We start from the raw sequence: 12500 nt of genomic DNA on the forward strand, positions 1-12500 counted from the left end.
TGCGTTTCTGTTTGTGTGCGTGTGGTTTAGTGGGGTGTGCGGGTGGGTAGGAGGTACTGAAATGGTGGTGACGGGTGGTGTAGTGATGTAATGGTAACGATGGTGTTGTAGTTGGTGGTGCTTACAGTGTGTTAGTGAGTGTTGTGGCGTCGGAGGTGGTATTGGTGGTGGTTGTGTGATGGTGGTAGTGTAAGTGATGGTGTTGGTGGTGGTAGTGGAAGTGATGGTGGTGGTGTTGTTAGTGGTGGTGATGGTGGTGGTAAGGGTTGTGGTAATGGTGGTGTCGGTGACGGGAGGGGTGGGTGATAGTTGTGACGCTGGTGGTGGTGGTGGTGGTTGTGGTGGTGGTAGTGGTTGTGGTGGTGGTGGTTGTGGTGGTAGTGGTTTTGGTGGTGGTGGTTGTGGTGGTGGTGGTGGTGGTGGTTTTGGTGACGCTGGTGGTGGTGGTGGTCGTGGTGGTTGTGGTGGTTGTGGTGGTTGTGGTGGTGGTGGTTGTGGTGGTGGTGGTAGTAGTTGTGGCGGTGGTGGTTTTGGTGACGCTGGTGGTGGTGGTGGTGGTGGCTGTGGTGGAGGGGGTATGCGTTTATGGTGGTAGTGGGAGTATGGCTGTCGGGTGCTGTGATGGTGATGATGGTGGCGCTGGGGTTTTTTTTCTGCGACTGTCTGCTGGCTGATTCTACAGTCAGGTTGCCTTGTTGCTAAATTGTCTGGTCGGCTGGGTTTATTCCCTCTCTCTCTCCTCCTTCCTCCCTCTCTATAACCTCCCCCCCTCTCCCTGGTCGACCCGTCCACGTTCTTTATTTATTATTCCATTCAGTGGAAGAACCCCTCTCGAGTAACATTCACCTTCTTCCACACTGCAATCGGAAGGCCACCCGTAACAAATATACAGGGGGAAGATTCGAGTCGAGAAAATGACACTTGTAAGAAACGGAAGATTCGGCGGCCAGACGGTGGTCCCACGACCGTGTGCTCTCCGACCTCATCTGTCGCTGGTCGACGGAGTTAAAACGCTGTTGTCGGCCCTTGTCGCGGTCACGTTTCGTGCGACCACGCCGCTCGCCACCGCAACCATCTCCGTGGCCGCCCTGGTTGCCGTATTCTCCTCTTTGATATCGTCGTCGTCGTCGTCGGCATCGGCAGCGCTCCTGGGTATCCAGTTGGCCGACCACGCCAGGGCTTCGAACCTCCGTAAGACCCCCGCAAGCGACAGCAACAGTGTCGGCAGTGACGTCGATGGCGGCGAGGATGAGGAAAATGCAGCGTCGGGTAAACTGAAAAACTTTTATTCGTTCACTGCCAAAGATATTAATGGTGATACGGTACATCTCTCGAAATATAAAGGAAAGGTGAGTAAACTAAGTCTGTCTATCTATCTATCTATCTATCTATCTTTGTCTGTCTGTCTCTGTGTGTGTGTTTGTGTGTGATTACTTACACATTTGCATGTTGATGTGTCTCTCTCTCCTTTTCTCAATGTGTTTGTGTGTGTGCAAGCAGGAGTGGCTGTGCGATAAATAGCTTGCTTACCAACCACATGGTTGTGGGTTCACTCCCACTGCGTGGCACTTTACTTGTTTGTCCGTCTATATGTCTACATACCTACCTGTCTGTCTTCCCGTCCGTCCGTCACTTCTCCGTCCTCCAGCCAGACATCTGCTTATGCGTCCATTCAAACATCTGTCCGTCAGTCAGTTCGTCTAACTTTTGGCTGGTTTATCAATCAGTTCATCTGTCTATATATCAAAACACCTGTTTGTCTGTGTGCATGGTTAAATATCTATTTATCGATCAATCGATCTGTTTATCTATCTATCTATCTATCTATCTATCTATCTATCTATCTATCTATCTATCTATCTATCGATTGATCAATCGATCTGTCTATCTGTTTATCTATCTATCTATCAATCTATCTCTTCGTCACTCCATCCGTCCGTCTGCCTATCTATCTATGTCTATCTTTTTATATCTCTCTCCATATACCTATTTATTTGTCTTGTATCTACCCTACTATCTATCCAACTGTTTGTCTTTCCGTATATCTATATACCTGTTTGTTTGATTGTCTGCTTGTCCGTTTGTTAGTCTGTACTCGTGTCTATTTTTTTCGTCTGTCTATACGTCAATCTGTGGAGACGCAATGGCCCAGTGGTTAGGGCAGCGGTCTCGCGGTCATAGGATCGCTGTTTCGATTCCTAGACCGGGCGTTGTGAGTGTTTATTGAGCGAAAACACCTAAAAGTTCCACGAGGCTCCGGCAGGGGATGGTGGTGAACCCTGCTGTACTCTTTCACAACAACTTTCTCTCCCTCTTACTTCCTGTTTCTGTTGTACCTGTATTTCAAAGGGTCAGCCTTGTCACACTGTGTGTCACGCTAAATAGCCTCGAGAACTGCGTTAAGGGTACACGTGTCTGTGGAGTGCTCAGCCACTTGCACGTTAATTTCACGAGCAGGCTGTTCCGTTGACCGGATCAACTGGAACCCTCGACGTCGTAAGCGACAGAGTGCCAACAACAACATACGTCAATCTATCTATACCTGCTGTCTAACTGTCAGTTTGTTTGAGTTGCTCCAGTTGTCCTCATCCAGTTCGTCCCCCCCCCCCCACTTCCTTGTATACCTCAGACTATTTTATCCTGTGTAGCTTTCTTCTTTCAAGACAGCAAGATGTGAAATTGAGGGAGATTTCACTGCTGTTACTAGCATGTAGAGGTTTCTGGTGCCTCACACACACACACACACACACACACACCACCCTTGCCAGAGGACGTTCCGTGGACTGTGCCTCTGCTTTCTCTTCCTGCACCCGACCTGCTGTTACTCGTCTTCCATTTCCTCTCACCTCCCACCCCTCCACCCTGCCTCTCCAACGCACCATTTTCCAAGCCTTCCAGCAACTCCAGTCCGACCCCTCCACTTTGCACATCTTCCCCAACCTACTCCTCCTCTCCTTCAAACGAACCCATAACCTATGTGACCTCCTGGTCCACAGTCTTTTCTAAAGCCTCGTGGAGCTTTAGGTGTTTTCGCTCAATAAACACTCACAACGCCCGGTCTGGGAATCGAACCCGCGATCCTATGACCGCGAGTCCGCTGCCCTAACCACTGGGCCATTGCGCATCCACTCTGTCACACTCTAATATGCAGCAAATAGATTCCATCAACTGCCAGTGGGGTAAGCTAGATGTTGTAGATAGCTTCCGTTATCTAGGTGACCAAGTTAGTAGTGGAGTTGGATGCTCTGAGAGAGTAGCTGTGAGGATAAGAACAGGCTGAGCAAAGTTCAAGGAGCCCCTACCTCTGCTGGCAACAAAGGGCTTCTGCCTCAAAGTGAAAGGCAGATGGTATACCGGTATGCGAACAGCTATGCTACATGGCAGGGGAAACATGGGCTATAACAGTCGAGGACATGTGTAGGCTTGAAAGGAATGAAGCCAGTATGCTTCGCTGGATGTGCGATGTCAGTGTGCATGTTCGACAGAGTGTAAGTGTCTTGAGAGAAGAGTTAGGCATAAGAGGCATCAGATGTGGTGTGCAAGGGAGACGACTGCACTGGTATGGTCATGTGATGCGTATTGACAAGGATGGCTGTGTAAAGAAGTGCTGCTCTGTAACTGTGGAGGGAACCTGTGGTAGAGGTAGACCCAGGAAGACATGGGACAAGGTGGTGAAGCATGATTTTTAAACTTTGGGCCTCACAGAGGCAAGAACTCAGAACGTAATGGCAGATGAAATACCACTAAGCATTTTGCCCGCCGTGCTAACGATTCTGCCAGCTCGTTGCCTTTATATATATGTGTGTGTGTGTGTGTCTGTGTTTGTTCCCCTGCCATCGCTTGATGACCAATGCTGGCATGTTTATGTTCCCAAAACATAGCGGTTCGGCAAAAGTGACCGATATAATAAGTACTAGGCTTACAAAGAATAAGTCCTGGGGTCGATTTGCTCGACTAAAGGCGCTGCTCCAGCATGGCCACAGTCAAGTGACTGAAACAAGTAAAAGAATAAAAGAATATATGTACACACAGACACACACACACGTACCTATCTTAACTCTCTCTCACTCTCTTTTTTTTCTCTCTCTCTCTCTTTCTTTCTCTCTCTCTCAAATTCCCCCCTGTATCACCAGTAAAAATCTGGTTCCCTCCTTTTACTGTTTGTTTAACCAATATTTTAATGATGATATGGCAAATTCTGCCCACCATCTGCAGCTCTACCCCCACCCCCACTATATATATATATATATATATATATGTATGTATGTGTGTGTGTCTGTGTGTGTATGTATATATATATATATATATATATATATATATATGTATATATATATATATGTATATGTATATATGTATATATGTATTAGTATATATATATATATATATATATATATATATATATATATGTATATATATATATATGTATATGTATATATGTATATATGTATTAGTATATATATATATATATATATATATATATATATATATATATATATATATACTAATATATATATATATATATATAGTTTTTTATGGAGTGCAGGGAAGATCAAAGGCACCATGTCATGTACTGCAGGGAATTCAGAGAGCAGCTGCAGGCAAATGAGTACCACATTTTGTAACATGTTGCCTTTTAGGGATGGTAGGAAAGTGTGGCTGCCATTTCTAGCAGGTCTAGCTACCATGCGGAAATATCGTTCGTTGGTTCATACATTTGTAGACACACAAGACAAGGGTGTGATTTAACGGGAAATTGGCTGTTGTTTCTGTATATCTAAGTATAGCCGAAGACACTTGCCCAAGGTGCCACGCAGTGAGACTGAACCTGGAACCATGTGGTTGGTAAGCAAGCTACCTACCACACGGCCACTCCTGTGCATATATATATATATATATATATATACATAAATTCAAAAAGGATAAAACTCTTTTACAAGAATTTTATCAAGAAACCAGTGTGTAAAAAAATTCATAAGGGAAATTTCTAATTCCCAAGAATATAATTATTCGTTTATATTTATATAAAGGGCATTATTACAGAAAAATAATAAGGCCACACAGTGGACTTCTCAAAATAACCACATTTAGTACCTAATGCAAGGAAAAAACAACCAACAGAAGATGACCAATGCCCTTTATATAAATATATATATATATATATATATATATATATGTATATATATATATATATATATATATATATATATATATATATACATATATACGACGGGCTTCTTTCAGTTTCCGTCTACGAAATCCACTCACAAGGCTTTGGTCAGCCTGAGTCTATAATAGAAGACACTTGCCCAAGGTGCCACGCAGTGGGACTGAACCCGGAACCATGTGGTTAGTAAGCAAGCTACTTACCACACAGCCACACTGCTTTACATGCTTACATTCATATATACATGCATACATATATACATAACGTGTATTCATATTTATATATACATACAGTCATGCAAGCACACATACACTTGCTTACCAACCACATGGTTCCGGGTTCAGTCCCACTGCGTTGCATCTTGGGCAAGTGTCTTCTACTATAGCCTCGGGCCGACCAAAGCCTTGTGAGTGGATTTGGTAGACGGAAATTGAAAGAAGCCCGTCGTATATGTGTATATATATATGTATGTGTGTGTGTTTGTGTGTCTGTGTTTGTACCCCCACCATCACTTGACAACCGATGCTGGTGTGTTTACGTCCCCGTAACTTAGCGGTTCGGCAAAAAGAGACCGCTAGGATAAGTACTAAGCTTACAAAGAATAAGTCCTGGGGTCGATTTGCTCGACTAAAGGCGGTGCTCCAGCATGGCAGCAGTCAAATGACTGAAACAAGTAAAAGAGTAAAAGAGATATAGGTGTGTGTGTGTGTGTCTGTATGTATTTGTGCATCTGTGTTTATCCCTCCCTCCACCATCACTTGACATCCGATATTGGTGTGTTCATATCCTTGTCCTGGGTTCAATTTTCGACTGAAGGCGGTGCTCCAGCATGGCAGCACTCAAAACGACTGAAACAAGTGAAAGAATAAAAGAACGTCTTCTCTTTGACCAGATTTCTTTCTACAAAATTCGACCCCCGCCCTCAGACCGAACTTCCTACATCCATCCCGCATGTGGGATCTACAAATCGTGCCTCTTTCTTCCGACAGGTGAGCCTTGTGGTGAATGTTGCCAGTGAATGCGGTTACACTCACAGGAATTATGAAGCCCTCGTGCAAATGCAGAGAACCTTTGGAACCATGAAATTCACGGTGTTAGCTTTCCCTTGTAACCAGTTTGGAGAACAAGAACCAGGGGTAAGTACATGTCCTGACTGGCTCTTCTTTGTTTGGAATATTCTGCTGACATATTGTAGAAGTCTTGTGTGTGTGTGTTTACACACCCCACACACCCATACATACAATATTCATCTCTCTCTCTCTCTATATATATCATCATCATCATCATCATCGTTTAACGTCCGCTTTCCATGCTAGTATGGGTTGGACGATTTGACTGAGGACTGGTGAGACCGGATGGCAACACCAGGCTCCAATCTAATTTGGCAGAGTTTCTACAGCTGGATGCCCTTCCTAACGCCAACCATATATATAAATATGTATATATATATATATATATATATATATATATATATATAAATATGCATACATATATACATATAAATATGTATATATATATATATATATATATATATATGTATATATATATGTGGAGGCGCAATGGCCCAGTGGTTAAGACAGCGGACTCGCGGTCACAGGATCGCGGTTTCGATTCCCAGACCGGGCGTTGTGAGTGTTTATTGAGCGAAAAACACCTAAAAAGCTCCACGAGGCTCCGGCAGGGGATGGTGGCGAACCCTGCTGTATTCTTTCACCACAACTTTCTCTCATTCTTTCTTCCTGTTTCTGTTGTGCCTGTAATTCAAAGGGTCAGCCTTGTCACACTCTGTGTCACGCTGAATATCCCCGAGAACTATGTTACGGGTACACGTGTCTGTGGAGTGCTCAGCCACTTGCACGCTGTTCCGTTGATCGGATCAACTGGAACCCTCGACGTCGTGCCAATAATATATAAGGATAAGATCGATATATAAAATATCAATTTTATCAAGTGGCCAGCATGGGAATAAAAACCATCAAAAGTAACAATTATATAAAATTATAATATAGGGTATCTAAGAGATACCACCACACTGGAAATAGCAGCCAAATCTTGACTCTAAACCACAATAAATGTTCATATAGCACAAAAGAGCGAAGATGAATGGAGTCTTTGCTCTTGGTGCTATATGAATATTTATTGTGTTTTAGAGTCAAGATTTGACTGCTATTTTCAGCATGGCAGTATATCTTAGATACCCTATATTATAATTTTATATATATATATATATATATATAACAAAACTGTCCGATGAACTTTTAAATAAAGTATATATATATATATATATATATATAATAATATTAGGGACAAAATCCAAAATTACAGGTAAAAACTCAATTAAAATCAATTTATAAAAAATTAAAATTAAATTGATAAAACTATATATATATATATATAAAATTATTATTTCTAAATCTCTGAACGAGAGACACTCAGTAACTACTCTAGAGTAGAGATTATTTGCCAACATAATGTAGCAGTCCTACTTAGGATGAATATTACTGTTGTTATGTCTCTCATCCAGAAATTTCATCATCATCATCATCGTTTAACGTCCGCTTTCCATGCTAGCATGGGTTGGACGATTTAGAAATGATAATTTTCTATTAAATGATATAATTTTCTGAGTGGGGAGGCTAAACTCCCTTGTTTGAAAATATAAGGACGCAGATAGTGGTGTCGTGTAGCCAGCTGGGGATGATGTTTCCTGAGGCTAAACAACAATGATGATAACAATGGCAGTGGCAGAGATGATGACAATGATGACGATGACGATGAGAATGATGTGGATTGCTGTTCTGAACAAACACTGCTTTCGTCACCAGTGATGAATTCAAATTTAATGCTTGTGTAAGATATGGTACCAGGTGAACAAAAACTCCAAATAAGGGATGATTCAGATCATCATCATGACCCATCCGAACACAGAAAGCAGAATGTGAATCAGTGATGATGTCTCATGTGTTTTTCATTTTTCAGGAGGACTGGGAAATCGAAAGTTTTGCCGAGAAACTCTATAACATCAACTTTCCCATCTTTTCAAAAATCGACGTCAAAGGACCAAATGCTGCCAACTTCTGGAAGTACCTCACAAGTAAGTGGGCCTGCTCTATGCAAATTTATAATTCAATGTTATCAAACTCTAGCAAAATACCTAACTGCCTAACAGCTCAGACCACCTAGCTGTAAGCAGGTACACCGTCCCAAGTATACACTTTTACTTGTTTCAGTCATTTGACTGCGGCCATGCTAGAGCACCGCCTTTAGTCGAGCAAATCGTCCCCAGGACTTATTCTTTGTAAGCCTAGTACTTATTTCTATTGGACTCTTTTGCCGAACCGCTAAGTTATGGGGAACATAAACACAGCAATATCAGTTGTTTAGCAATGGTGGGGGGACAAACACAGACACATAAATATATATATACATATATATATATATATATATATATAGATATGTGTGTGTGTGTATATATATATACATTCGTCTCTGCAGGTATGTTTTTTTCTTTTTGTAATAACAATTTCTCCATGTCTTCCGCAGAATCCACCAGCAAGGAACCAAACTGGAATTTCTGGAAATATCTCGTCGATACTAATGGCATTGTGATTAAGGTATGGAGCCAAAAGACCTCATTCAGTGAAATATACCGAACTGTTCAAGATGTGATTGAAGGAAAATACAAACCAAAACATATTGTTCACACAGACTTATAATGGAATAAACCTACCTGACACCCCCTTATTCATATTAACACAAATAGACTGGTCTTTTTCTTTCTGTTTTTGCTGTTGTTCACAATGCCTCTTTTACTCTTACTTGTTTCAGTCATTTGACTGTGGCCATGCTGGAGCACCGCCTTTAGTCGTGCAAATCGACTCCGGGACTTATTCTTTGTAAGTCTAGTACTTATTCTATTGGTCTCTTTTGCCGAACCGCTAAGTGACGGGGACATAAACACACCAGCATCGGTTGTCAAGCAATGCTAGGGGGACAAACACAGACACACAAACACACACATATATATATATATACATATATACGACGGCTTCTTTCAGTTTCCGTCTACCAAATCCACTCACAAGGATTTGGTCAGCCCAAGGCTATAATAGAAGACACTTGCTCAAGGTGCCTATAGTAGAAAGAATAATCAACAACAACAACAACAACAAAGACAGCCAAAAATCAGTGTAAATATTTAATGTCACAAGAAATATGAATAGTGTTACAGTCATTAAGTTACAAATTGTAAAAAGTTGTAAATTGTAGTTGGAGATGCATTGTTGGAATATTGGCACGGGGTGGAGAGTAGCCCAGTCACAGGTACCACACACTGCAGGAGAGATATACCATCTGAACCACGTATGTTAGGGAAGAAAGCCTTGTTACCACACCAGGCTGGAGAGATGCATTGCTGGCACTCCGTCGATTACTACAATGAGGGATCCAGTTGATCTGATCAACGGAACAGCTTGCTCATGAAATTAACATACAAGTGGCTGAGTACCCCACAGACATGCATACCATTATTGTAGTTCTCGGAGAGATTCAGCGTGACAGAGAATTTGACAAGGCTTTTGAAATACAAGTATTACTAATTTTTGTCAGCCGAGTGGACTGCAGCAATGTAAAATAAAGGGTCTTGCTGAAGAGTACAATGTGTGACCAGGAATCGAACTCAGTTATATGATTGTTAGCCAAATGACCCTAACCACTAAGCTACGCCGTCAGCTACGATGATCAATGTTCCAATTGATCCAATCAACGCAACAGCCTGCTTGTGAAATTAACGTGCAAGTGGTTGAGTACTCCACAGACATGTGTACCTTTAATGTAGTTCTCAGGGACATTCAGCATGACACAGAATGTGATAAGGCTGGTCCTTTTGAATTACTGGTACAACTCATTTTTGCCGGCTGAGCGCACTGGAAGAACGTGAAATGAAGTGTTTTGCTTAAGGGGGCAATGCGCTGCTGGATATTGAACTCACAACCATATTATCATGAGCTGAATACTCCTAACCACTGAGCCACAGCCCTTGTCCGAGACGCATATTCTCCAAAAGCACACCCCAAGAGAAATACGTACCCATCCACACAACCGCTGATTTGAACCTGTGAAACGTATACATCAGCAGTTGTTGGTGGCGGGTCTCCTTAGGATGACGATGACATAACAAACAAAGACGGGAATGGTGGTAGTTGTAGTGAATGTGTGGATGATGATGATGATGATGATGACACTGACGATGATGGTAAAAATGATGAGAAAAAAATTCTTTTAAATTTAAAATAACTGAGGTTGGTTTAAAAAAAAAAAATTTTAATATATTTCTTTTACGCCACACTTGGTTATAGGTATGTGTACATATGTGTGTGTGTGTGTGTTTGTGTGTGTGTATGTGTATGTGTGTGTATATATGTATATATATATATATATATATATATATATATATATATATATATATATATATACATACATATATACACACATATATATGTATATATATATGTGTGCGTGTATCTATATATATATATGTATATATATGTGTATCTATCTATCTATCTATATATATATATATATATATACACACATATATATATATATATATATATATATATAAATTTAATTGGAGGATATGTTTACCTCATGAAGGGATGGTTACATCCAAGGAAATACTGGTTCAATACCTAGTATTGTTGGGGGAATTAAATTCCCTTAAAACACTAGGTATATATATAGAGCATACAGTTTATAATCCATTTAAAAGAAGAAAAGAAAACTGAGATGAGGAAGTTAATAATCGTTTAGCATTAAACAAACTGGTCACCTTCGCTTCTGACAGCTGTTTCAATTAATACTCAATTCAATTACAAATCTGTACATTAAATTTGCATTTATGTGACATGAGCATAATTTCATCAGACAAAAAAGATGTACCTTGAGATGTTATATGTGGACCTATCAATTCATTTCAGATGTACAACCGGATAGGTAATAATATATGTATATGTTTTTTGTTACCTGTCGTTGTTTATCTACAATTCATCATTTCATTTATTATATATATATATATATATATATGCATGTATATGTGTATATATATATATATATATATATATATGCATGTATATATATATATATAGATATATATATATATATATATATATATATATATGCATGTATATATATATATATATATATATATGCATGTATATATATATATATATATATGCATGTATATATATATATATATATATATATATATATATATCCTGGACTGGCTCTTGTGCGGGTGGCACATAAAAGACACCATTTCGAGCGTGGCCGTTTTCGTGCGGGTGACACATAAAAGCACCCACTACACTCTCAGAGTGGTTGGCGTTAGGAAGGGCATCCAGCTGTAGAAACTCTGCCAAATTAGATTGGAGCCTGGTGTAGCCATCCGGTTGCACCAGTCCTCAGTCAAATCGTCCAACCCATGCTAGCATGGAAAGCGGACGTTAAACGATGATGAACGATCATATGTATCTATCAATCTATCAAATATGCTAAAATTATATTAAGTCAGTACCAACTTCATCAATAACTGTTCCACCTATTATAATGATGATGGTGGTGTGTTGATGGTAACGAATGCTGATGGTAATGAATGCTGATGCTCATAATAATAATAATGATGATGATGATGATGATGAAAATGAAAATAATAACATGGCGAAAATGACAATGGTGATGAACACGGCATAAATATATAACAGAATATGATGAAGATGATGGCGAGAGAAATATAATACAATTATGGTAATGAAGATGATGATGATGATGAGGATATAATACAAAGGTGAAGTGCCAGAGTTCTTTTGTTTGTTGAAGAGAATAAGTCAAAACCTGGCACCCTACAGTAACTAGGGCAGGTCAAACCTTCACACACAAAGTTTTCCAGGTGGGGGCACAAGGTCAATAATTAAGACAAGGGGCAAGCAAAATATATACAGCCAGTATATATACATGCTCACTCACATACATACACACACACACACACACACATGCATATATATATTTAAACACAGACATGTGAACACAAAAATAGATAGATATAAATGTGTGTATATATATATATATATATATATATACACATACACTTTTATATATGCATACATACATATACACATATTCCAATATGTATACATGCAAGTATGTTTGCATATACATGCGTGTACATATATATATATCTACACTGATATATATATATATATACCGGAGTAAGCACATGAAATGTGCAACAAGGTGGAAAAAAGAGTACTCAAATACCAGAGGTAGAGTAATATACTTT

The 12500-nt window shown here is 40.1% G+C and overlaps 1 protein-coding gene across 2 annotated transcripts; it reads left to right on the top strand.

The window, feature by feature from the left end:
- Window positions 1–593: 593 nt before the first annotated feature.
- On the top strand, window positions 594–8924 carry LOC106883784 (protein peroxidase GPX7). 2 transcript variants are annotated; one of them, XM_014934915.3, is made up of 4 exons: window positions 594–1349; window positions 6154–6300; window positions 8144–8258; window positions 8708–8924. In XM_014934915.3, the coding sequence occupies exons 1-4, from the start codon at window positions 915–917 to the stop codon at window positions 8878–8880; spliced, it is 870 nt and encodes a 289-aa protein (XP_014790401.2). In that variant the 5' UTR covers window positions 594–914; the 3' UTR covers window positions 8881–8924. The 2 variants fall into 2 exon arrangements, with proteins under 2 accessions (XP_014790401.2, XP_089200115.1); XM_089343989.1 differs by lacking the exon at window positions 594–1349 and adding an exon at window positions 3363–3668.
- The last annotated feature ends 3576 nt before the right edge of the window (window positions 8925–12500 follow it).

This window comes from Octopus bimaculoides, chromosome 28, assembly GCF_046866305.1.
Source record: "Octopus bimaculoides isolate indiv1 chromosome 28, ASM4686630v1, whole genome shotgun sequence".
Lineage (NCBI taxonomy): Eukaryota > Metazoa > Mollusca > Cephalopoda > Octopoda > Octopodidae > Octopus > Octopus bimaculoides.